We start from the raw sequence: 27,633 nt of genomic DNA, 5'->3' as shown, positions 1-27,633 counted from the left end.
TTTGTTTCAAGCTTTTTATTTTGTAACCCTCTTTAGGGGAGAGCCCCAAAAGCTGTTCTATCCGAAACAACTGCTCTGGTCTGTCCAAATTATTTCTCAATAGTTTTAGCTGATTTACTGAAAAATACCCAGATTCTGAAATCATACATAATGCTCAGATTTTCCATCTGTGCTGAAATCTGTGAAGGAACAGAGCTAAAGTTTTACTTTTCTTTAAAAAGCAGAAAAAAAAAGTACTATTTAGGTCCTGCTGTGTTGTCACAGTAACGTCCTTTATCAGCCTCCCCATTACACACTTTTTCTTTTGCTATTTAAACACTTAATCATTTCCCTTCCTCTGGAGGACATGATCCAGTTTCATTTATTACCATTGCTTGGACTCAAAGTGCTTTAACTTCTTGGGTGGGGGGGAAGGAAGTAAACCTAACAGAAGGAAAATGATACACAAAGTTCATTTCCATCTGGATTTGCCTGAACTTTTCTCACCCTCACCATGTTTGCGCTCACAATGGCCAGGAACCAGGTTCAGAGACAGCACAAACCCAAACAGAACCAATACAATATCACCAAGTTGTTTTTTCCTAATCCCAAGCCCTTTGCTCAATCTACATCCTCATGTATATGAAGTGCTGATTAGATTCTACAGGATATTCTTACTGTTCCAGGTTTCTCCCCAACACTGTAACCCCTGGCTAGAGCTGAAGTCCTTGTCAGAGCAGCTGCCTTTGGGAATGAGAAAACAGAACACTTGAACAGCCAGGAACACATTCCCAGAATAAGGTTCCACTACTCTCTCCAACTGCTTCCATTGAAAAGAAATTCAGAAAGTCCGAAAGCCAAAACAGGGATCACAGGCCACAAAAGCAGCAGGCCCAGGCCTCAACTTCCTCAGCAATCCCTATTTGTGTGATTTATTCCATATAGCCCCAGCTTTGATCTCCAATCCCTTCTACGGCTTCCCTTTGGAGGTGCTATTTCTCAGACAGTAAAAATCTGTCTGGAGAGACCGAGTTACAGGGAAAAAGCAGCCTCCAGAAGTGCTGCCCAATGCAAAGGAAAAATGAAGTAATTTGGGAATACACCACCGTTGCCTTTCCTACCACCACTCCGAATGTGCTTCTAGAAAAGGAAGTATTTATGTGCTGAAAACAAATGTTACCAAGTAAACTTCTACCAAGGGGAAAAAACGCTATGTAGCACAGTGTTTGCCAGCAGCAGCCTTTCCTTTGTGAACTGTTATGTTTGCACTGACAGACCTCAGAAGTACGAAATAGAGTAATTTAAGTAATTTCATGCTGTGCCAAATACAGTAATAAAAGAAAAAAATCCTCTTCACTCAAAATGTCCTAAATAAGCGTGAGGAACTGCTGGGTAACAGGAGAAACCTCCCAAAATACAAGAAAGGGAGAGGGATACATGAAAAATCTCTCCTAAGACAAAGTTTGGTTTCTTTAGCATCACACTGCTCGTTTTTAGCGAAGGAAATGTACCAGGTACCTTTCACTTTCAACAACCTTCAGATGTCTGGCAAAGAGGAACTGCAGTAGAACAGGACGACACTAAATTAGAACAGAGAAATAACACATTACAGACATTTAACTACCTCTTTGAGAGCCAGCCCCAAGTATCAGTGAAGCTGCTGCTCTAAACTTGCATTTCAACCCTTCCCAATGTACTGCTGAAGCAGTGTCCCCCTCTGTGAATCTCTTTCTATAGAACATCCCATAATGTCAGTAACAGCTCTAAGGAACTAGAGGATTCCCCATCACAGCCTGCACTGACATGTTCCTATTTAGTCTGTAAATATTGCAGCTTATTAGACCAGCTCAGAGAAAGGCTCTGAGCACCCTCCAGCTCCAACAAATTCCTACCGAGGACTCCTGCAATATACACATGCTTAAAACTCCAATTTTCTGGACAGGTAATTACAGATACCTCCAAGTTCCAAGACCTTTAATACAGGTAAAGAAAAACCAGCTGGAAGTCCTTTTTCTGAACACCTTTCCAACACGGCGCTCGAGTCCATCCCTGCAGTGCTCACGGCAGCTCTCAGCAAAGACCACAGGATTAGTTACCAACCTCGACAACATCGTGACCAGAAATAACATCAAGCAGAAACTGTCATTAAAAAGAGGCCTCGAGACTGTCACTGGAAAAAAAGGGTGAGGAAAAGTAATTGAAAGGTACTTAAGCACTGGTGTGCATCCAACCACGCCACGGTTTGACCTGATCCCTGAAGCTTCATGGGAAATCCTGGCTAGATGAAAGCTGGAGCACAGTCTTACCCTGGCAAAATCATGCAAACTCATCCAGGACAGTATCAGCATCACTGAAGGAAGAAGGGCTCAGCAGTGTGGCTAATGAGGCCCAGAGGACACTCTGCAGAATACCTGAGTGAAAAAGGGAAAACAGGATCCAGCAGGAAGTTTTGCCTTCAGGTGGCTGCATTTATTAACCATGAAAAACAGTAGGGAACACCGAGGGATTCTGAAGTATTATAACTGTATTTGGCAAACATCAACTAGAGCTAACAGTTCATGACAGTGGTTAAGCAAGACAATGGTTACTACATGTGGAACTTAAAACGCCACCTTTACGAAATACTCATTTTACACAGTAAATATCAGTTAAAAAACCAAAAAAACCCCTCTTGGAGTGGCTATTTCCCCACCACCATCACCAGTTCTCCCGTGCCACTTGTCTTGTGCAATACTGGAAGCCACAGAGCACGCTGCTGCCTCAGAAGAGCTGAAGGCCGCTTTTTATTTTATGGAAGTCACTCTGAGTCCACAACAATCCTCCTGTCACAGGAATATTCAGTTCTGCAGAGCTGTGAGAGGAACAGAAATAAAGCACATACATACATAAGCACTGAGCTGATTTATAAGCTCACATCACCAGTGTCGTTTTGATGGCACTTTAAACTTGTTAACTTTTACTTCCAAAACAAAACGTCAGTTCTCATTTTAGCTCCGAACATTTGGCTGCTGGAACGGCCTTAGTTTGTAATTGGTTTGTTGGAGAGAGGCAACAGCCCCGAGGTGCCAAAGGTACCTAAGCAAAGGTTACCAGTTACTGACAATGGTGAGGGAGACGTGACTTCAGCAATAACCACGGAGCAGTTTTCATCTGCCCCTTCATGTGCCCTCTGCAGCTGGAACACGAGCTCCCCAGGTGAAGTGCTAACGCAGCGAGTGGTCCGTGTGAGAACAGCCTGTCACAAGTCACACGCGTTCCGATGCCAGCACACACTGCACGTGGCAACTTGCCATTCCTGTGGCTTTACAAGGAAGTCACAGAAACGAGTGCTCTTACAGACTTGAAAGGAAGCTGTTTGGTGACACCACAGCACGCTGCGTAATGTCTAATTTTGGAAGGTATCTCAGGCAGGCGTAAAATCCCTTCTCACTGCAGAAGTGACCCAGTTAAGGCTGAGCCCCAGGAGATCCCCCAACACAGCATACAGAGGAACAGTGGGATTTTAGAGTGTTCCCAGACATCAGGCACTGTCAAACACAAGGCTCAAAGAACAGTGGCAGAACACATGTAAACTTCTTCCTCCCCAAAGTTTTACTATGCGAAGGACCTTCAATCACTGCCACGTTGTTAAGTAAGTCAGGGAAGGGTTTGCTTTATCGTTTTGATTCATTTTATGAGAATGATGAAGGTGAAAGCTAAATTTTATCAATAAAACAAATCTTTAAAGGATCCACCTGAAACCTGGCGAAGGAGAAAAAGGGAAAATCTGGTTCTCTTGTGCATGTTTTTCACTTTCTCTATTCCTTATGCTCAAGGAGAGCTCATGCACTCCCAGCTGCAACCTACCATCCTCCAGGGTAAGAATCCATTCCCTGCCTACTCACTGTCTTCACTCTTCAGTACCTCTTAGCCATCCCTCTCACCTATCTGCTTCTGCATCTCATCCTTAGGACAACAAAATCCAGTCATTATCCATGCCCATTAAATGATGAATCCCATTTCTGAAATGTCACTGCAACTGCTTGATGCAATCCCCAAAGCAACTGCATGTCAGCAGCTCCATGCTCAGGAAACTCCAAGTGGTCATTACCTGCCGGATCTGCTCCTGCTGCCAGGTAAAACTGACACCGGGAGGAAAGAAAAAGCACATTTTGGGGCTTTATCACAGAACCCAAAGCTCTGCCTGAGGACGACAGCAGCTATTCAAAGCATCAGAGGTTGCCACAGCCAACACACACACAGAGCATATGCTAAAGAACACTAAACACCACCTTTTGGGGCCAGGGAGGAAGGAACTGCAAGCTTTCCCAAAGTATCCCAAGCATCACAGGAACTTAGGTCTCATGTTAAAACAAAGCCAAAACCTCGGAAGACACTACATTTGTGCCACAGATACATGCAGCACAGGAGCCAAGAAGGTATGAACAGGACTGATACGGTTTGAAGCAACGCCTCAGCTCCTTTTGAGGCGCCTCCTGGACAACAAAGTCTTGTAGCTTGCATGAGACTCACGAAAGAGCAATTACAAATCTTGTCACTGGTATTATTTCAAACGAGGTCGTGCCGAAGATGACAGCAGCAAATTCTGATTAAAGCAAATTTCAAGACAATTCACAAATTCCTAGAAGCAATTAATTATAGACCTCGATGGCAATTTCACCACCAAATCTATGCTGAAGTTGTTTCACATTAACACGCGAAGGCATGCAGCAATCTGTGAGAAAGACTATTGCCAAGACAATATGAAAAACACCCCAGCTCACAGTGAGTAGAAATCAGCATGACCTTTGCTATTTCCAGTTTCCACAATACTACTTTTCCAGCATACTTTTGCTATGCTTGTTTTAGCTGCTACCATTTTCCACCTAAGAAGTGGCTGAACTTTGGGGTTAGGAAAATGATTCCTCATGTACCTGCTTTGTAAATCACTTTGGTTTTCTCTGCAGTAAGAGTTCAAGAAGTACAAGTAATTCTGTGCTACACAGAACAGGCAACACACTCCGTGCAGGTCTGCAATGCAGCAGTTAGTGGGGACTCGGCTTCTGTAACATAATCATGAGGCACTGCACTGCAGCAGAAATCAGCTCTTACACTATTTCTTCAGGAAGTCAGCTGCATCGGGTACATCACTTTCCCTCTTCTTTTATTTCCATGGCATATGAAGAGAATACTGTAGGTAGAAAGTGAACGATACCCTCAACCTTAACTGCGAGACATTTACTGGTGGCTCAGGCTTCTCCTCCTGCTTTTAAAGCAACGCTTCTAAACTAGGTTGTGTAATTGTTGTCACTGATGGCTGGCTCCACAGCAGCATCAGTATAAGCCTCTCTGCAAAGCACCACCACAGAAATTCAATCCTTGCCCCCGGGACAGGCATTGCAGAAAAGGTCTCATTCTCTCCAGGGCAATCTACTGTTGTGCACTATAAAATGAAATGGCAGCTTCCCCCTAACCATAAAACTGCAAACAATCAATCTACACCACCCACTCTGTCATTAATTCCTTAATGTCACCACATCTTTCTTCATGTCCCTGCAAGCACCAAATAACTAAGCGTTACTTACAAGAAAAGCACCAAAGAAACTGGAAAAAGCAGGTCCTTCCAAGGTGTTCATTTGCAGATACCAAGAGGAGTGTTTTGGCACACGTGAGCAAAAATTTATAATGCAAAGTAGGTTTGTCTCTTCCAGGAACAGAGGAGCTGTTGATGCCAAACATTTCTGTTCTGGTTACCAGCAGCTTATTCTCTGAGTCAAGATAGGGATCACAGTCAAGTGTGTAGGCAAGTACTATAGCACAGAGTGCACTGCTTCCTGAAGATAACCCACATTATTCCAAGGTTCTTGCCTCTGCTAAGTATCTTCAGCAAAATTCCCCTTAACAGTTACACAAGTATGGTACAGAGCAGAAATTCCTGGAAATGTATATACTCCATCTAAGCCTGGAGCCTTCTTGGAAAACCTTCAACTGGCTGGCAGACAGGGGCTTTTTATCCTATAGCAACTTATTTGCTCTTCTCTCTGTACAGAGAGACTGACCTGCCTCCCATAGCCATGCCTGTTCTGCCTGACTTGCTGCTGCTTTTCATATGTGCAGAAGCAAGGATCCCTTCTTTCTGACTTGTTGCAAGCAATGGGATCCTAAACAAATCCTGAGAAGTAAACCGCAAAGAACATTACTTAAAGTATGGATAAGTTACGGTTCACCATTAGAAAACCATTGAACAGCGCATTCCAGAGAACAGTCTGTTTATGACCAAGTACAAATCTGACTTTCCAATGCTTTTTACAGCATGGAGGGGAGAAAAGCGCCCCTGACAAGTTTGCCATGAGAAAGAGGCCTTTTAAACAACCAGCCATGCATATTTCCTAACTATTAACATTCAGGGAGAAGGGAGGATGAGCCCAGGAGATCTCCCAGACAGGGCATCATGCTGTTATGGCCCAGTTTTAGCTGCACATCAGTTCTAGTAGGTAAAAGTGTTTGCACCAGCTGAGATCAAAGGTCTGAGCTGCCTGTCCCCAGCTATGCTCAAAAGCAGACGCGTGAGCAAGCACACAAGCACAGAACACTGTTCCCAATTACCCTCCCACCTGCCAGCAGCTTGTGAATCAGAACTTGCCGAGCTAAAGGTCAGCCTTGTGTTTAGATGCACTTGTTGACATGTGGGTGTTTGTTTTGTGCTTGGTTTATTTTCTTGAGACCCTTTAAGTACGTGCCTTTGCAGACTATTCAGGCAAGAACCTCAAAGCACCTTCTGAGACATCATAACTCCCAGCACCACAGTTCCAGCTTCCATGATAATGACACTGATGCTTTGCTCTTGAAGCATGCTAAGGAAAGCAAGTTTTGGAACACCAGAAATCTTACCCACTTTGGACATTTAATGGATTTGCAAAACTACTAAACAAGTTTTACCTTCCAGAACTCTTTCCTACTACCCTTCTATGCCCTCCAAATTCAAAGAATCAGATCACATTTGTTCTGAAGTCACAAGAGGTGATATAAGTCAGGGACAGACTGGAAGCTTTACCAAGCCACCATTTAACTATAACACTCAACTACTGCTTGGCAGTGCTGTAAAACTGCTGAGATTTGAACTGCTTTGCACAACTCACTGAAACAACTAACTATCACCAAAGCAACTGCAAGTGTCAGCGTTTGGTAAGAAAGAGAAAGGAACAAAACACTGAAGGTGCAGCAGGACCAGTGCACCCAGTGGTTGCTGCTTCATGGTTCTGCTTTCCAGCTGTTAGGAACTATGATGGAACACAGAGGACTTTTCCATGTTGGAACATAACCAAAACGCATTGGAAACACTATCTAGAAAACATCTTCATGTCAGCTGCCAGAATCCACAGCTGAGCCTTTCTTACAAGAGGCAAGCAAGCACAACTTGTAGCAGTAGGAAAAAAAGGTTTAGTGGGAACTGGATGAAAGCAGACAAAAGCAAAGTAAAAGCAATGAGAACACAGTTAATTACCTTGCTAATGACAAAGCAATAGGAACTGCAAGGTGTTCTGCCAGCTGCAGGAGCAGCCAGCAGTATACTGATGGTACAGGCTTCTGAGGAATTTGGGATATAGAACGTTGTCATGGTGATAAATCTCAATTCTTCACCTTCCCTGGGAGAGTACAGAAGCATATTGCCACTGCTGGCACTTGTACTCAACAAAACAAACAACCACCTCCTCACTCGCACCACCACAGATGCTGGAAGCTGGAGCAGAACGGCTGCTGTTATGGGGAGGGAAAAGGAGACAAAGCAGCTGTGGCTGGGAGCCAACAAAAGAACCAAATCATCTCCCCAGCCACCTGCAACTGGAGGATTAGAGGCAACAGAAACAGACACGGATTACCAATGATCCCAAACTGCTGCTGTTACCACAATGTGTGAAATAAAAGCAGCAAGGATAAAGTATTGGTAAGCACATCAGGTGCAAAAACTGGGCAGCACCATAGCAATACTGTCTGCTTGCTATTTTCTCTCAGTAAATACTCACATTTCTCAGGCATCCAGAAACAGCAAAGCCTGGTGGCTTTCATCCCCTCTTCTGGGGGTCTTTTGCACTATCCTTCCTGCTGTTGAGCTGAGCCCATCAGGTAAGAGGAATTTGGCAAGGACAGAGTTTGTATAGTCTCACCTAGGCTCCCTTTTCCACACAAGGTTGGACCAGATGATCTTTTGAGGTCCCTTGCAGCCTGGGCTATTCTATGATAGCACATGGAACAGCAATGAACATGACATGATTTATATTCCATGACATTTTAACAAAATTTTCTATTCCCAGTCGAAATTTTACCTAACAGATGTTTCCAAACCCAAAGTAAAGCTGAAAGTAATCACACTTACCTACCAGCAGTAACTTCACTGCTGACACTAGCAAAGATTTTGTTGCTGTCACTAGCAAACTTACAAAATACCTATTTATTAGTAATTTTAATGATTTTTTTATTAACAAATGAGTAATAGGTGCTGTGGATATTCAGACAGCAGACTTTAATATGGCTAATTTCTATCTCCTTTAACATCAGTAGTATGTTATAAAGTTTCTATGTAGAGGAATTCTTTTGCTTGTAGAGCAGAACCTGGCATCATTGGGTGATTTTTAATTCCTGTTAGTCTAGAAACCACTCCAAGAAATATATTGGGATTACAGAACACCTGAAGCCTACAACACACAAGTCTGAAAGGGCACATGCTACAGCTGGTTTCAAGTAGCAGCTTACAAACAAGCCCGAGCAGTGAATCACACTACTCCACATGTACTCATTACAGCCCCCGTAATGATGATTCCAGCTATCGTGCTCAGAAAAAATGAACTGAGCCAAGGAGGATGAGATTAAGAAAACTCCCACCATCTCCTGTCAGAGCCTGGCCAGGAGCCAGGGGTACTGATTACTGCAGACAATTAGAGTTCTGCTGCAGCTCCTTCTTCTTATCAGTGATCTCACCCACCTGAACATCAAGTCAAACAGCTTTCTGTTTGAAGTCTCTGAGATCCAAGTATTCTGTCACTTGTGACTACAGTCAGAGTGCCAGGGCTCTGCAGATTAGAAGTAGATATGTAAATTCCAGGAATTTGCCTTATTCCCGACATGGAACATGTTGCAAGAGACATGATTCATGGCTGGCTGACACCAGTGGGCTCTTCTGCTGAATCAAAAGGGGGTTTCTGCATCTAGTATAGTTTTCCTTTTCTTTTTGGGATGATCAACTATCAGAAGACAAATGGTTAGCTGCCCTCTAAACATGAAATTCATGCAGTGCTCAAAGCATAAGTCCTACCAGAGATTAACATCATTCAGGAAGGCTCAAAAAGGGTAACTCATTTACCCTCTCGATATAAGGAGACACAGGTTTGGTCCTGCCTCTTTTAGAAGTGTTGGAACCAAGGACTCCATTAAGTATTTCGACCATCAGAAAGAGCAGCAGTAAATGACAGTTTCTTTCTGATTACCCAGGAATCTCCAAGATGCTGATTTTACATTTCAATTGGATGAATCAAGCACAAACAATGCCCTCTCAGCAGGCCTGAACTGACCAAAGAGCAGACTGGTCCTGGGGAGGATGACCAAGACGATGGAGAAGAATGGAAACCTTGCTTGTTGGAAGGTTTGAAACTGGAATCTGAAGACAACTCTGAATATGTGAAAATATGAGTATGTACTGGAGCTCTTCCCAATGCAGCACCCCAGGCTGCATGACTGTCATTGTTACTCACATTTTCTGGAAGCTACTAGATTTGGCCCATCAACTATGGGGAAAGAATCACTGATTAGAAAGTTACCCTATCAAGTGTTTAAGAAAATAACTGCCATTCATTTATATTCTGAAGTGTTCCTTGGATTAAAATACATATAAGCCCATCTCCTATTGTGTATGTGGTGATATTGACAGCTTACAGCATTTGAGTTTGACTTCAAAGGGTGAAATAACCCTATTAAAATGTCTTCAATGGGATGGTTTAACTGGACAAGCTTCCTTTAGTAGCAGAGGTGACCTAACTAAAGCTTTATAGAATGCCACTGTTATTGCCATGACAATCTGTGTTTCTTTACTGAGGCGAGATCTGCAGCTGAAATTACTAGCTGCAGCTCTGAAAAGGTCACTGGGCAACGCCAACATACTGTGGCTGAGGATCAGAGCCCCAGCTAACAGAAACACTTTTCGAGCCTGCTGAGGCTGTGCTAGTAACTTCCAAGCTGCTGAACAGCAGTTTCTCACAATCCTTGCAATGGTTTATTTTAGAAAGGAGTGAACATAGTAAGATTCTAAGACGGCTTCCTCAAAGGATACCATGGAAATCATATTTTTGATTGCCAATTATGCCACTGCATTTAACTTGCAGATAGTGCAAAAGACCAAGGAGTGCAAAACAAAAATACATTCCCAGAAAGGAATGAGAACAGCAGGAATTGCAAACAGCAGTTCTCAGACTTGATGACATGAAAAGATGAAGGAGACAAATGTGGAGAGGTAACTGTTGTGTATATTCTTTCAGCTCCAAAGGATGACCGTTAGGGCTTCACGAAGTAACTTCCTATGATACTGGTGAGTTGTCACAGCAATCCAGGTAGCAATAACTTGTGTCTGGCTGTGTCCATCAACAATGCAAGCATATTGTCAATGTAGCATGCAGTACAAACAAGCAGGAAGAGTTTCCTGTTGCAATGAGGGAGGGTGAGGAGAAGAGACTTTATCTCATGCTGGTTAACCATAGGATGAACAACTGGGACTGCAGAGACACAGGCCTTACTCAGGATGCACATTACAGTCCCCATTTCAAGCACACAGAAAAGAGACGTTTGCATTCACTGATGTGAAACTCTCCGGTATTTCCCACCCCAGTTATGTACAACCAATTCCTCCCTCAGGTGTTACAAAAGCAACCTGCAGTCAACCGCTTTCTTTTCTTTCTTTTGTGGCTCTCTTCTCACCTTCAGGCTTTCCCACTAATGCACCTCAGAGTGCTTCAGCAAACCACTGTGCATTTTACAATGACTCCTCCTTCCCATACAAGATTAGCTAGTGTGGGAAAACTGACATTGGGAGAGGCTAAATGACTTCCAAGGCTCCTAGCCCTGATGGCTTTAATCGTAAGGCAACAGTTCTTCCCATTAAAATTACTCATCCCAGTGTAGCACAAGGCACATTCTGCACCAGCTCACAGCAGCTTGTTTTAAAGATCCTGCACTTCCATACTAGTACCTCTAAGGGATCAGCAGACTGTGTCTTACTGTCAGACTAGCATCAGACAACACTGACAGTTGTCAGCACAGTCTGAAGAGCAGACTGTTATGCTATTACACCAGCAGTGCACAGGGCCTTCCAAACACACACATTTCTTGAAAAATTCATGAGCAGTGCAGTTGGTAGATACTAGAGAGAGCAGCAGATACTTGGGTCAAACTATTTAATCAGAAGTAAAAAGGAAATCTCATCCTCAGTATTTCACATTATACAGTACAAGGCAGAGACAAATGTATTTCATGGGTCAGGGGCAAAGTCCTGCCCATGCTATTACTCACTTTGTATTGGGAGACTTCCACTCATCTCTCAGTGGCTGGTCAAGCAGGGACATCATGGAATAATTATCCAACATGAGACCATCGGGGTCGTCTGTCTGACCTGGGAGTTTCCCAAGAGGAAAGTCTTGCCATCGAACTTCATCTGGATAAAAACAGCACATGGACAAGAAATCTGAGCTCCCCAGAGAGATTTTCAAAGAACAAGATCCCCCTAAGTCCACAAATGCTGTCTCATGCAACTTGGCCACTCAGCAAAAAGGAACAATCTCAGGTACTCAGCAAAGATTCTAGTTCTAACTAATAAGAATATGACAATGTCTTGGGAATTCTGCTATTTGTTTTCACAAGCACCTATTGCTGTTTCCTCTCCATGACTTCACATTTGTTAAACTTGCCTTCCAATGAGGGCCAGCAAGTTCACGGTGGGAAACCATCCACCACAACCAATAAACATCAATGAGTCCACTCCTTTAGATTGTGGTGCCAAAATTTCAAAGGCAGTTCGCAACAGGGAAATCCCCCATTAAATTTAATTATTTCACATCTAACTAAATGAAAGCTACAGATGATTATGTGTCACTGTTGTGACAATAGAATCTCTTAAGCCTATGTGCTTTCTTGATATGAGAACATTTAGTTCTACAATGCTTACCACCAGCTCAGCGAAGACCAGCAGACAGAAGCCTTCACAAGTGAGGCACTCCAGAGAGCCAGCAATAATTACACAGAGTATTTAAGATCCCTACTAACCACCTACAACTTGCCCATTTCCTTCTCTTTGCCTGAAACCAATTTGTTTTGTGTACCTGATATCTGCTCAAAACCCCAAGCACTGCCCTAAAGAACCAGCAGATTCATCCATTTCTCCTTTTATACCATTCTTGGGCATTTAATAGAACACCACATAGGATAGTGCTTTCTAAGTAGTATAATTTAAAAGGGGCAGAAATGGAATTAGGTAACATCTAATGCAGCTGTAAGTCAAACGGCTTTTGGGGAACAACCTAGCTCATACACCACATGTTGGCACGGGTTTGTACATACCTACTGGCTACAGTTTCAAATTGTTCAAGGATCTGTTCAGCTACACAAATGTTATTCAAACAGAAATTAAGTTTACCCACAAACAAGTACATAAACAGAATCTTCACAAAACCCGGGTGGTTCAGGATACAATGCATGTTCCTTCAGTGAAAGCCTTGCTTGATCTGAACCAAAGTCACTGAAGCAGAGGACAATTTCACTTCTGTTCTCAAAATGTCCAGCTCTAAAAAGCTGTTCACAGCAGCGAGTGGGGTACAAGAGTTCATTGACTTCTAATGGCTGTTTTCCTTCTTCCTTTAAATATCACTTTTCCTCCAACTCCTCTCCACCAACTTTCTCTTCCTGTCTTCAAATCCCTCCACAAATCACTCATCCAAAAACGTTCCTGGCTACAGAACCCTCCACCTCAAAGAGAAAGTACAGCTACCATAATAATGCTGACAAAACACTTTTTTATATAACTGTTTAATAACAGTTATAAACCGTTTATTCCTTCTAAAAACTTCTCTTGCTCCTTTCTTTTGCTTACCACCATCTTGCACCTGCAATTTTCCTGGAGCATGGAACTTACAAGCATATAACTGGTGCTTTCCAGCACAGCCAAACTGTGCTTTCAAATACCCCCAAGCCTGACAATAGAAGTCCAAGAAACATCAATATGTTTTTGCCGTTCACAGCTGCACATATGCTGCTCCATCAACTGGATACATTGACATTTTTAACAGTTTGGAAAAGCCTGATAAAGAATTTCATGAGGCAGTAACAACCTGCTCCTGGAAAAAGCATTCCCAGTATTTTAAGAGTTTAAGAGCTGACTCCTGCACGTAAACAGAAGATTGGAAAAACCACAGTTTTCAGTGGTTTAGCATTTTGATGATTTTGAAGCATGCTTCAATTCTGGCCAGGCCCAGAGGGCTGAGCTGCTTTTGCATTTCAATTAATATCTGCCAGTGACAAAGACCAAGTCTTACGAAGTCATTTCTTACCTGCAGTGATCTGCCAAGCAGATCCTTGCAGTGCTGCCCTTTTCTCAGCAATAGCCACCATGTTACCAGAATGAGCAAGTCCTTCCAAAGGATTTGTTTCAGTTACCATCTCTTCTTCCTCCTCCTCCACCTCCTCTACGCTGTTGTCTCTCTCCAGCACATCATCTTGTTTCTCTACAGTCTGCCCTTGATTTTTAACCTGATTTTCTTGCCTCGTCTTCCACTGTAAGCTCTCTATAGTGTAAATTGGCTGTTCACTGCTGTCTGAAGAGAGGCCTGGGCTGGACAAAGGGCCACCTCCTTCTGTGTAAATGGAAGCAAGATAGAGAAGGTTCTTCCGTGAAGAACGTGGCAAGCGAGGTCTCATGATTGTGAGGATCCTAGAAAGGAAAAGGGCAATGTAAAAGTCTTAAAAGAAAAGAAGGTTCCAGATGAAGATTTATCAAGCTGAGCAGGCTTTTAAGTGTGAGTGTCCTCCAGGACAGCTCGTTCAATGTATCTCCTCTAACAGGCAAAACCTGACTATTCCCTGGTGGGTAGATGTTGGAATACTCCCTCTTTGTGATTAAAATTAAGGACTTGGAATACTTCTACTTGAATTCCTGCTTTGCTGTTTTCATGTGGAATAGTTACTACCTGTGCTAAATTTATATCACCTGTATAAGCAGTCACATCTCTGCTACCAAGTCACTTTCTTCTGATGGCATTGCTTCTTTTAATACCTCCCCAGATAATCTCCACTTTCATTTTGAAAGTGCGGTCCTTCTAAATCCTCCTCCTTCTTCTCTTTGTAGAATCGATGGGGAGATGAGCAGCAACAAACAGGGCTTCATATGTACCTACCACAATTTCTACTAGATGCATAGGGAGGGAAGGGAACACAGCTGTAACTCAGCACATCTCAAGGGAGCTGGCCAAAGCTGTTACAGAGCACTGTTTGCTGTCACAGGATAAAACTTACAGCTGAAGAAGGTGTGGGGTTGCCCAGCAGGGAGCTTCCAAGCAATTGTCAGTCAGTCTTATCCATTGCAAAGGAACTTTATGAAGGAACAGCTCCTTCACTGGCACCTGTTTGTTACAGTGCTGTCTTTTCTTCCCTTCAAAAAAGATAAAGAAAACAAGGTGCTCAAAACTCACTAGAAATATGTCCTTCACCCCTTTGCATTTTTACTGAAACACATCCTCAAACAAGCTGGCATTCCAACCCAAGTCCAAGACCAGATGTACTGGCCAAATACATCAAGGTTGCTGCAAGTGACTTGCCAATGCATGGACAGCCAGGTTAGCTCCACAAGACACAACCACAGTGAGGTGCAGACATTGCCAAGCTGGTTCTGTGCACACCACCCCAGACAGGAAAGCCATAAGATGTGTTTGTAAAGTATCGTACTAATATCTGGAAAAAACAATACTTCAGGGCCTGATCTTTCATGGGAGAGATTGGCTCTTTCTGTCTTGACAAGGCTGCAGCAAAGCTGCCAATAACAATTTCAATTTTTGGCTAAGAAGTACATGACTGACATAAACTGCTGGTTGAAAAGTGTGAGAAATGCAAGAAAAAAAGCTCTACGTTCACATAACAAACTGTAATAATTGGGTTATTACACTTCCCAGCTGAAGGTCACACCGCTCTCCCGGTTTTCACAACAGTACAGAAGAGACTCTTAACATATACACACAGAAATTCCAGACATACTCACCAGCGTTGACTTTGGCAATGCCAGTCAGCATCTCAGAAATCCAGCTGATTAAGAACTGAGGCCGGAGTTCTGAAGAGTCAGAACATTCCTTCAGCTCCATAAACATTTTCTCTATTAGGATCTGTGTAAAACTTCGGGAAAGGAGGCCTGTCAGCAAAGGCTGCCAAAAGCAGTAAAACGTCTGAGGAATTTTGAATTGCCATAACTCTTTATTTCCTGCAATAAGAAGAAAACAGGAAACCACAGGTGTAACACTTGCTTCAAACTAAAGTAGTTTGTTAAGAGATCACTGGGGCCAGGGTATTTCCTGGGATCCTCACTGAACCTGAAGCTATTGTTTTCTTATGCCAGGGATGTAAAATAAGTAGCAAACTCAACTTAACAGCTCAGTGAAAGCAAAAACCACAATGCCTGATCTAATCACCTGGTAAGGCACAGGAAAATCAATCTGAAACTGGGAAGGGACTAGCAAAACAGGTAACTTCACACTTAACAAAGAGCTATTCTGTCTAAAAATATACTGCAAAGAGAAGGCACATTGAGCAAAGAAACATAGAATCAAAAAGCTCCTGTATTTTTACTACTGTAATATAGTCACAGCAATTTGAGGATCTTTCTTGGAAAGTTCTTTGGATGGTATTTCCATGAGGTGCCAGAGCAACAGACAAGTTATTAATTTTCATTTGTAGGTATCTAATTCTCTTGCAGAAAACCCATGAACTCCACATGTGGGCAAAAAAAAGAAAAAAAGTTAGATTTGCTTCAAATCTTCAATGTAGAAAACCCAGTGGGAATTCAGGAAATCAGTAACTATTGCAGATAAAGGCAGAGATGAAAGCTTCAAAAGATGTTTTGGCCCAGCAGCATTCATTCTTCCATGGCAAGAGATTTATGGCATGACCATAACGGGGTCTGGAGAACCAGACCCCATTCAAAAGATTCTTAAGGACCCAGATATATGAAAAATATGCAGAGAATCACAGATTTCAATATAATGAGGAAAAAAAGAACACACTTGGACATAACAGTAACTATGCACCTTTTACTTGTGTGGTGCCAAGACACTAACCTTCGTACTTGATATTTAGCATCTTCAGACAATCCATCTTTGGGATGAGAAAGCCATCACTGAGAAGAGCTTCAGCCACTGTCTCCCTAGAGCAATCAGAGAGTCTTATTAATGCCACTTACTCCTTTGCATATCAAAACACCACTTGCATCAGTTCCGAAACAAGTTTGAGAGCTTCTCTTTCTGTGCAAAGATACAGCACTAAAATAAATACTCCTCAGAATGAAAATCAAACACTGAATTTTCAAACACTGAATAAATTCTACAGAAACCACTGTTTTGGTATCATACTCATTGGATTTGGAATGGTAGTACCCATGTCAAACATGGCATGTTTTGGTATAGAATGGATGAGAAAATTTGTCTTCTCCAGTAGGGGTCAGTTCCAAACCTAAACATCCAGGCATGACTTAGATCCAAAGTCTGGAACTGTGGAAATAGCACTTACTGGAAATAACACAAACACACATCTATAAATAAGAACTATAAATAAGAACGTTCTTGCCAAAAGTTCTCTCTGAACAATGAATACACAAGGGAGTTAAATGCAATTGCTAAATCTCACTGCAGTAGCATCACTACTGAAGGGTTTGGCTCTTTGCGAGCTTTGCAAGCTGTGAGTTGTGAAAGAGTCCCCCATCCCTGGCTGCTGCAAGTGGGGGATTTCCCTGCACATCAGAGCAGCTATTTTAATGAAGTCACCTGATCATTAGGAGTCACTCAGGAAACCATGAAACAGCCAACAGAAACAAATCCCACAAGGCAAAAAAATACATTCTTCTAGTCATAGAAACCAGCTTCCTCTCTTCTTTGAAGCCTGTGCTTAAGAGAACATTCCCTTCCCCACATACCTGCCCTCCAGCCAGTAGACAGTCAAGCACAGTAACAAAGGTTTAATCAACAACCCATCCCACTCGCTATCCATTCTAATAGTTTTGGCACTGTTGAGATGGTGAATTCAGCCTAAAGATTTCTTCTAAGAATGGCTCATGAAATATATATAGCGTGATGTGCTTAAGATAGACACTTGAGATTATCTAAAGGGAAAAACATTAGCATGGTTTTGTTGTGCTAGCAGTAAAGAACAAGCATTGCAGAGCCCTGGGAACTGGACGGGTATTCCAAGTGTTTGTATTCTCAAATATGCCATCAGTTCCAAGGGTCTCAAAAACAAAGCTGCCCAAACTCCCTCTACCACATCACTGATGTGAGGTTCAAATACCTATTTACACATAAATGCAGCTGCACTTGGTCCATTTGTGTTCTGACAGTGGCTAACAGAGGATGCCCAGGGAGAATTAGAGGTAGGTGCAATGGCTTGCTTCCGCCAGTAACTTCCAAGCATCTACCAACATAGAGTTTAAGTGATATAGAAGTCCCATGTTTAGTACGATATGTTTCTCATTACAGAATCTTTACACCTTCTTGCTCATTACTGCATACTGAGCAACTGATGGGCAGTGCCACTAAGGTGCAAATCCCTTCCTCAGGGTTTTCTTCTGGCACATCTGATAACCTCTTAAACTAACCAGCAGCTTGTATCACATATATATATTTACATTCAAAACATCAGGAGTTATAGCTCATATCTGTAACACGGTATTCTCTCCTCTCTACAGAGTTACACTGATCGCATTTCTCAGAGTGGGGGAAGATCTTCATGTAAATTTATACAGAAATAATAATGTCTCAGCACATTAGGTCATAGAGGCCCTGTAGTAATAGAAGGATAGAAAACAGAGAAGAGGCCAAGTACTGCCCTACAATTTTGAAGAAATCTAAAGGTCTACAGGCCCAGCTCTGCACTATACCTTTCACCTCAGTTCCTTATCAGAGACGTACCTGTTCTCTTGCATCAGGTCTTTGATCTGAGCCAAAATCCAGTCCACTTCTGAAGAGGTATCAGACCACAGTTCTCGATTCTTTGAAACAGACTGTGCAGTCTGCATAACCTGAGGGAAGGAAAATCCAAGTATTAACAGAAAATACGCTCCAGTGACAAACAGAAAGGCACTGCTATGAAGAGAAGATGCACGTCATATGTACTTCATCAACAGCACTTCAAAAAAACTCACAAAAGTTTCCCTTCCTAGGGGTATATAAGAAACTAATATGAGCCACATTGTACTTAGAAAAGTCCTGAACTAAAAAGGCAGCAGCACCGAAGAGCCACAGTCCTGGCATCCCCATTCTTGTTCTAAACCTTGCTCTCCCTGACTTCAGCATAAACCAGGACAGACTCATTTTGACTCATTAACTCCACATGTGGGGTGGAGATGAGATTGCCTACTCAGGACAAGGTTTTGTCATCATATTATGCATACAGCAGATTAAAATTTAGAGTAAACACAGCCATCCAGGCAACCTGTCATCAACTGACAGCATCTGATGAGTAGGAGCAACACACAGAACAGACTACCAGCTTGTACCAAAAATGGAAGAAAGAGTATTGGAGATTAGTACTCCCCTGAAAGTTAGTGATTTCTTGATTTGATATATAACTGATCTGAGTCCTTCCAGCAAGGTGACACATCCTTCTACTACATTCTTCTATTTATGCTCACAAGCCACCCAAGTGGCAATTTTACCATCACCTCCTTCTATAAAATACTGGCATGAAGCATGTAACATCACAAACAACTATCTAGCAGATTCCTTCTGGAAGACAATAGCTACTGAGAGAAAAGAAGAAATTGTTTTTCCTGTAATGTAAAATGAGACTGGAAAACCAAGGTGTCATTTTCAGGACTGTGATTTCCTCTCTCAACCTATACAAGCTACCACTGCAAGCAAAGGATACTTTAGATGACAAATCAAGTATAAACACATGATCTAAAGCAACTAAAGAACCTTTAGCCCACTAAAACAATCAGCCACTGGGCCACTGCAAAAATATATGATGGATGATGGAAAACACAGGCTAATGACTTCTGAATGACAGGTCTTAATTTCCAGAGACACCAGGATGAACAGAAACAAACTGAGCACTACCTGGACAAAACCTGGGATCTCCACCAAGTATGTATCTTTTATAAACATGAACAAAGTGTTTGCATTAGAAACCATCACAGCTCAAACTGCTTGTTCTCTGCAGCGAAGCTTTACTTTAGCAAGCCATGTATGACAATACTAGGAGAGATACCTGAAAAAGGAACCAACCAAGCCTCTCTCCACACATACAGCAGTCACAGCTCCCCTGTGGGCCACGCACTGGACAGCAGCACTATCTTTAGGCATGAATACACAACCTGGCAAGCGTTGGTAGCACTGTGGACACTGGTGTACTGCCACCTCTGCAGCACTGATACAAATACCACTTCTGTATCACTGATGCTTCTGGACAAATTCTAACTGTAAGAAGATGCAGCAAGGAGGAAAAAGGGGATCCCTGCAGTTATGTGAAATAAACTCCTGGCACAGTGACTTCGTTGTGCTAGCACTCGGGTATTTCAAATGAAGCCTGGCCAAGAGGCCCAGTTCTTCAGACTGGGCAAGAATGAAGAGACTTAGAGCCCCAAGCAGGAAACAAGAACCACCAAAAGTGCTGATGATGTGACTGCACTTACCCGAAGCTGCTCATTCTTGTAGGACATCAGCACATCTCTGACTTTCTCTAGAAATAAACATAAATATATGATTTAAACAGGGAATGGATCAACTATGTAAGGGAATTCTGTATCTGAGCAAGCTGCTCAGTTCTGAATGCACACTCAAGGAAGAAATCATTCAAATGAAGTTAAATTCTAATTCAGACTACACTCTGAAGACTCCTACAGCTCTCAGACCTTTCCAGCAGCATAAATTTTATCAAGTGGGGTTGAACCAGGAGTCCAGCATTTTATCACTAACAGTGGCCAAAGACAGACAAGTTAAATAAACCCAAACAGTTCCAAAAAAATTCCCAAATAGATCATTTTAGGAAGAAATTGTTCCTATAAGCAGTTCATGTTCTGATGCATATGTGTATTCCTTATATTTGCATTTTAAATCTATTGCAACAGCACTGTGGCTATTCACAAACCAACCACAACTCTGCTGGACTTCATTAAAGTTTAATTTACTATCTACATGAAACGTCCTTTCTCCACCTGTGGACCACTTTTACTGTAGCTGAAATAGCACCAGCTTTCAAAATACTTCACCAGTTAGGTGTCACTGACACCTGCTATCAGAATGCCCACCACCCCGTATCAGCTAGATGCAGGACTGACACACCATTGCCATTCCACTACTCTGGAATAAATCAGAGAATGTATTGTATCATTCCGTTGTTCTCTTTTGGCAACTGGGGTGGGGTGTTCCTTTTTATTAGGGCAGCCACGGAGAGAATGGAATAGCACATGCTTGGATCTCATCCAAAATGAAGTAAGACAGAAGCCCAGACGTACACTCCGACAAGAAAAGTGGCAAGTGCTGCTTGTGCATTCCAAAGTTCAGTACTGCCTCTGGGCTTGGACTGTTCCCAAAGTGCACAACAAATCAGCTGATATTTTCTGAACGACAGCTACTGTATCTAGTATGAGCCTGTTATAAAGGAATCTAGAAAGGACTTGCAATAAATCCATAGATCCTAAAGCCTGAAAGATCATTATAGCTCCCTAGTGTGACCTTCCAGGGAGCAATAAGGGTCACTCCAGCACTTCCACACACTCTCTGGACCTTGGATCGGTCTGCTGTAACCTGTTGGGTGAGTTACTCCCATAAGCATGCCATGTTTTGTCATTCTGAGGTAATGTTTGACACCTCACATGCCTCAAACTCGCAGACCAGTCATTCAAACTAGAAATCCACTTCGAGAAAAGCTCCTTATCTTAGGTTCAAAGACTTATGGTGATGGAAAAGCGGCCATTGGAACAATTTGGAACTGTTCAGATGGTGAATTCAGCACTGTTTTACACTCTGTATCTTAGATTATGTCCAGGTTAAGTTACCTGTGTTGTTTGGGTTTTTAATAATATTAGCAGATAGTGATTTTTCTGTCCACATGCGAAGTATTTTGAAACTTTTCTGGTAACTCTTTACTTCAGGGTAAAGGCTGAACTGCATTTACCCTCCTCTTGCTCAGGTTATGAATCTACAGAGTTTTGAGAGCTATAAAAGTACCATAGCCTTCCTTGTCACTAGTGGCCTCAGTACCAAAACTGTGGCTGTCGAGGCACTACAACTAACTTGTACAATGCTTGGTGCTAACCCATCCCAGTGTTAACTGTTGCTACTGATCAAGATACCACATGTTCAACAGAAGTAAAAGATGTTATGCTACAAATTCAGTGAGCTAATAACAAAAGTCAGTCACCACAAGAATCCATCAAGGCCCAAAAAGGAATCCCAACACCTAAGCTGAAGGTACATCTTTATGCATTGCCAGGGCTGGAAGATGACACTTTAAAACTGATTTTTGTAGCATGGGACATACCTAATCCTTGCATTTGTCACTGTTCTAGGAATGCCTACCATGGAATTCCTTGTGTTTCTGGCAGGCCTCGTGCTGTGGGGTTTGAATCTCCCATTCATCATTGTCCAACTCTGCATTTTCTTCCACTTCTTCCTGCTCCTCATCTTCATCCTCACTTTCTTCACACAAGTTATTGCCCAGCTGACGGCTCCAATAGGTCTTTCGCAGCCAGTCCAGTACAACATCACAACCTAAGGGAGAACAGGAAAGATTCTCTTCTCAGTGAGGTTTTCTTTGTTATTGAAGAAAAAGTGGAACCACCAAACCAACCAACAACCAAAACCGCAACAGTATCCCAGGCCAGGTAACACCCACCATCATTTTGGTAACAAAAATGACTGGACACTCTTATAGTGCTGCATTTTGCTCAAACTAGGCCAAATTTAAGCTCAGTGGTGGTGGTGTGATAAGAAAATGAGTCAATTCTGTAATATCACTATAACCAATGTAATGTCTGTAACGGTGACATTAATTTTTTGTGCAGAGATGACACTGTGCATTCATTAGATAGAATGGAAAGAAAAAGTCTTTTGTCCCATCACTATTTCACTACCCAACTTCCTGAAAGAACCCTGCTGAAAGTTATTTAACTGGTTCCTCAGTGCTTAACTTGAAATTCCTGGCAATCACTTCAAGTGTCATGAGCTGGTCACTCATTCAGGCTTGCAGCACCTACTGCACTTCTCCCTAAGTGGGATTTTTAAAGAATCTCAGGTATCTCTAAACCATCAGGAAAAGCGTTTACTTCTTTTCCCGAGATCAACTTCCTGTGCTCTAAAGCAAGAGGGACGAGCTATTGTTTCCAGTATTTTTTTCAGGGGAAGGAGAAAGTCTCTGGACACCTGCCCTGTGGTGCATCACAACCTGGAGCCACTGGACACGCTTCAGCTACCTCCATAGGGCTGCAGGAAATCCTCCCAGTGTCTCACACCACAACTCTCCCTGCCAGGATGAGCCCACTGCCTGTCCTGCAGTGTCCCAGAATGGAGGGAAGCGTGCTCCATTGGCACTGGCACTGCTACCCTGAGCCCTCCTCAGGCCAAGCCCTCCCGATGCCACCCGCCAGCACTGCTCACCCTTGCGGCACAGAGCCAGACGTGGCAGCTTCCCGTGGGTCAGCTCGTGACGAAGGTCCACAACCCAGATAGGGATATCCACCTGGAAGAACAGCCACTGGTGTTACCCCGCAGCTCCCACTGCATCATGACACAACAGTGGCTCTGCAAAGCTGCAGGGAACCTCTACCTGAGTGGGAACAACCTCATCCAGGCCACTGCTGCCCCACAGTCCCCTAGCTTCCCACTTCAAGAATGGGTTGAGATTGCCTCCTCTGGGCTATAATCCATACAAACTTGGGATTTTACAGGTTAAGTTCTTCAGCGCTACTTGCAACAACAGATGTTATTTTTAGACAAAGTTGCTATGTATAATTTAATGGGATACTGAGAAGCAGTTGCATACTGGATGAGAGTTTGCATAGCAAAGATACAAGTCATGTCACATATAATACACAAATAATACACACTTTAGCTTATGCAAAACTTTTTGCAACTTGCGTAAGGACAACTAACTTTAACTATGCAACACCTCTATTTTTAAGACTGATCACTTTCAAAAGGTGAGAAGCAGCACATTTCTTCAAGAAGGTGCTTTTATTTTTCTTAAAAACCCAGAAAAAAAACCCCAAACCACCATATCATTCTCACATAGGGGCCCCAGACAAGCCTGCATGTACAGAAGAGTCTCAAATACTGTCAGTTCTTCACTTTCAAAACTTGCTTTTCAGACCCAGAGGTGATGCTCAGTGCAGATGGCAATAAAAGGACTCAAGCTGGTCCTGCTACTGCAGTTACAGCTTGAACCTTCCCTTCTCTACACAGAAGAGGACAAGCTCACCTCAAGCGAGAGGCACAGATGAAAATGTCTGCAAAGGTGATTAAGTGCTTTTTATGTAAACGTTGCTCGTCAAAGACTAGAATTTATACATAAACGTGTGGTGTATATTGGAAGTGCAATTATCTACATGTAAATCAAAACTTGATGACCACACATGATTCAAAATGTTTTGATGATCATCAACTTGTTGCTCCTAATCTGACTTTGAAGAACAAAGTTTTAGACCTAATTACATCAAGCCTCTTCAAAACTTTGCAGCTGGAAAGAACTGGCATCTATATCCCTTATTTTGTCTACAAAAGAATGACCCCCCCAACTCCCTCCACCCGGTGCATAAGCTCTCTGTATAAAGCTAAGTTATCAAGTAACTCGTAAGATTTACCTCTCTTGCTAATTGCCTCAGAGGAATGCTGACCATCTTCTGTTTCCTTTCTGTGATCAAGTTGACAAACCTGCAAGCAGGTTACAGAAAAGATAAATGACTATCAAGAGCTGCAGAGAAACCTGGAACCCCAGAGGCAAATCCCCCACATGCTGTGGTTCCGGAGATGCAAACTGAAATCAGACAGCTGAATAACACTATTTGCCCAGGCCTCTCAGAGCACACAGGTCTCCCTACCTTACAAGAGCCAGCCCATAAGAGAGGATGAGCTCATGCGACTTCAACCTGCCAGATGAATCCAGGACCTTACAACGGATCAGTTCAGCGGTGCAATCCACTGCGAGAGGCATTTTGGGACCATACCTAGATATAAAGGAAAAATAGGTGAGCAGTCTCACAACAATACATCCCCCCTACCAAGAGGGTAGCTTTCGGGCTACGTTTTGTGCTCTGTGGTACCTAACACCCTGAGAAACAGTACACAAAATGCCAGCAAAGGCTCTTTCCAGAAGGTTTTTATTTAGAACAGCGATTACATGGCTACTCCTAGGCTCATATAAATGAGTACTCACGGATACACTAAGCACTCTCACAAGATTCCGTATCTAGACTGGTCTTGTCTACGGATGCAGCAGGGGCAACACAGACTGAGGGGATTTGGGGGCCCTGCATATGGTCACTGCAGCACTGCCTCGGGAAAGCCGCCTGTGAAGCTGCGAGCACCCACGGCTCTTGCTCCCGCCGCTGCTTCTGCGGGCACCCCATGCTCGAAACACCGGCAACCTGCCGCGAACCCCGGCGAGCTGCGGCCGGGTCCTGAGCGCCCTACGGGCCGGACACAGAGAGGGGCAGGAGCAGGCCGGCGGAGGCCCCGCAGCACTCCGCGCCCGCGTTGAGCGGCCCGTACCGACTCTTCCAGGCCGAGACCCGGTCCAGCGCCTCCTGCTGCAGCCGGCTGTCCCCGCAGTACAGCCCCACCATCACCTGGTCCCACTCCGCCCTGCCCCTCCACGCCACCACAGTCCGCAGCGGCCTGAGCCGCTTGCGGGCCGGGGACCAGCCCCGCCGCCCGCGGCGCCACGACAGCTCCGCGCCACCCGCCATGCCCCGGCCTCCCCCTGCGCACCGCCCCGCGCCTGCGCACCGCTCCCGGGGCCGCTTCCGGGGCGGGGAGAGCCCGCGGGAGGCCGGGCCTTGCCCCGCGGAGGGAGGGTGTCATAGAGGCGTAGTTTGGGTTAGAAGGGAGCTTGGAGCTCCTGCAGTTCCAACCCGTTGCCATGGGCAGGGACACCTTCCACTACAGCAGGTTGCACGGGGCTTGGAGCAACCTGGTCTCCTCTAGTGATATCCTCTTTTGGGCCACGGGCAAAAGAGGGTGAAAACAGGCGGAGCTCTCCCCTGGTGTAGCTGGAGATAGCTGAGGGACAATGAGATGTGTTGTGGGGTGGATGGAGGGGGCAGTGTGAGGAAGGGTGTCCAGAGGACTTCAGGGCAGGAGTTTAGGCAGAACGTGGTGGGATGCATAACATGATCCCCATGGCAAGATGTGAAGAGCATCTGCTAACGTAGGGCTTCGCGCTGGATCTGCATGATCTGTATGAACTCAGTGCTGTTGGGAAGATGGTGCCTGCCATGGGCCTAAAGGGAGAGGGAAGAGGCAGCTCTCCTGAGTAAAACAGCACACATCGTATGGCTGCTTTCAGTGTCCCTGACCTTCCAGCCAGGGAATGAGACCTAACTGCTCTTCTTTCCAATTGCAACAGGTTTTTGCAGCAGGCTGCATCAATAAATGATCCAGGCTATAAATGACCTTAGTTTTGGAGGATTTTTTGTATTTTTTAAACTTCTCTTTTCACTGATTTACTTAATGCCAGGAATACGCTTGTGTTAGAAGTCAGAGGGGAGGTGGAGCTGAAACATGGGATGGGAAAACAGCACCGGAGGTGGGAATCTACAGAACCTACTTACACTGGTTTTACTAGCGGAAAAACTAAGTGTATAGGCTCTGGTGCTACCTCCAGCACCTAGGGAGTAGCTTGGTCTTTCCCCCAGGCTGTCAGGATTTTAGGATAGCTTCAGCTTTCTTATTCAATATTCTGAGGCAAGATTTTGTTTGTAGAACTGTTAATCATCCTCACCAGCTTTCTATGAACATTCTCTGAAGAAAGGTTTATACTAGAAAGCTAAAACTCCTCTTATATTCTACTACAAATGCAGTTAACAAACACATCCACACACACACACCCCGTTTAGACTAACATGAGTATGCCCGAGTGCATAGTTGAGACCACGTGCATCCCAACGTGAGGGAACGGGAAAAAAATGACAGAACTTCTGCCCTGTATGAAACATTTAGTTTACTAAAAACCAGAGATTATGGGAAAGAAATGCTGAATGAGTTCTGTTAAATGAGTTCTGTTCACGTCTTTGAAAGATGCCTCAGTTTAATACAGCTTCAACCTCCTCCCACAGAAAAAGTCTACCTCGTTCTTGGATGTTAATAAGTGTGTGCCAAATTGAAACAAGAGTTTCATTACTCAAAAGAAGTGTAAGGTTGAGGGAACAGATTTAACATTCGTTGCCAAACTCCTGCAGTGCCTCATGCAGTTAAAGTGAATTCTCAGAAGATATGAGGCAGGGAGAAAACTTGGAACAGGGCCCTATTCTCTGGAAATGGAGTTGCACTTTTCATCTGCTTAAAAAATGTTCTGAAAGGACAAGCTGTTTACTGCAATCAAAGGGCCTTATTCAGAGCATAGGAACACCATGTGTCATTTTGCTTGCCAGATTATTTCTGGGTTTCAGAAATCAACCGCAGTGCAAAGGTTGTAAAAGGCAAATGCTGTCGGTGCTGTGGAACAGATAGGATACATCAAACTTGATCAGATCACCTGCTTCCAGAACCTCAGAGACATATCAGAAATTAAATTGAAAGGATTATTTTTCATTCCTATTCTCTCTGAAGAGGGAAAAGGTTGTGAAGAATTTGGTGCCTGTTATAGCAATAGAAGGGAGCAAGGACTGAACCAGCATAGATTTCACATGCTTCATGTGCTTTTAGAGCCCAGACCTAAGGGCAATTATGCTTGTACTGATGCTCTTGTGATATCTGGCTATAAGGTTGTTCAGTACAGAATTGGGAGGTAATGGGCAAAGGTGGCTTCTTGCCTGAAATGTCCCACATGAGACTGGCAGTAATTTGCTCTTTGAGTTTCTGCAGCCTTGCCATGGTGTTGGCTGAGAGAAGAGGCCAGGATTGTCTTGTGGTGTCCCTGTAGCATTTTGGGAATCTGGATGGTGAGGGTGAGTGAGGTACTTGCACCTGGAGGTGAAGTGTCAATGAGGAGTGAAGAACCAGACTGCTTTCTAGGTAAAAGGCTTAAATGGAAAACCTATTTTTTAAAAGAAAAGAAGTTTTGGTGTGTCAGGATAATGTAGGTAGTGGATTAAAATTAAAAACCCAGCAGGTGAACTGTGATACTACTTCCTCTGAAGAGACATGGATCTGTTTTTCATTTGTATAACTGAAAAGGAAGCCCCCAGAGCCTTCCTGAATAATCTTGCTCTTTCTGAGAATAAGGAAATTCCTT

General features: G+C 43.5%; 1 protein-coding gene across 3 annotated transcripts; it reads right to left on the bottom strand.

The window, feature by feature from the left end:
* Positions 1-9: 9 nt before the first annotated feature.
* Positions 10-25,174, bottom strand: LAS1L (LAS1 like ribosome biogenesis factor). Of its 3 annotated transcripts, none has more exons than XM_030496685.1 (13): positions 24,951-25,174; positions 24,281-24,406; positions 24,044-24,113; positions 22,842-22,923; positions 21,765-21,956; positions 19,877-19,923; positions 18,153-18,262; positions 16,311-16,396; positions 15,242-15,457; positions 14,503-14,638; positions 13,542-13,921; positions 11,512-11,653; positions 10-2,830 (listed from the first exon to the last, which is right to left on the bottom strand). In XM_030496685.1, the coding sequence occupies exons 1-13, from the start codon at positions 25,145-25,147 to the stop codon at positions 2,740-2,742; spliced, it is 1,875 nt and encodes a 624-aa protein (XP_030352545.1). In that variant the 5' UTR covers positions 25,148-25,174; the 3' UTR covers positions 10-2,739. The 3 variants fall into 3 exon arrangements, with proteins under 3 accessions (XP_030352545.1, XP_030352546.1, XP_030352547.1); XM_030496686.1 differs by lacking the exon at positions 24,951-25,174 and adding an exon at positions 24,838-24,859; XM_030496687.1 differs by lacking the exon at positions 11,512-11,653.
* Between the last annotated feature and the right edge of the window lie 2,459 nt (positions 25,175-27,633).

Source organism: Strigops habroptila, chromosome 9 (assembly GCF_004027225.2).
Source record: "Strigops habroptila isolate Jane chromosome 9, bStrHab1.2.pri, whole genome shotgun sequence".
Taxonomy (NCBI): Eukaryota; Metazoa; Chordata; class Aves; order Psittaciformes; family Psittacidae; genus Strigops; species Strigops habroptila.
The sequence above is the reverse complement of the archived record's forward strand: the minus strand, read 5'-3'. Positions and strand labels throughout refer to the sequence as shown.

Bases quoted from the DNA above. Each gene is read 5' to 3' on its own strand.
- LAS1L (XM_030496685.1), bottom strand. From the start codon at position 25,147: ATGGCGGGTGGCGCGGAGCTGTCGTGGCGCCGCGGGCGGCGGGGCTGG. The intron at 21,957-22,841 runs GTGAGCAGTGCT...GTTCTCCCTTAG, and splicing joins TCTGGCTCTGTGCCGCAAGG to GTTGTGATGTTGTACTGGAC. The intron at 19,924-21,764 runs GTAGGCATTCCT...GTTTATTTCTAG, and splicing joins GAAACACAAGGAATTCCATG to AGAAAGTCAGAGATGTGCTG.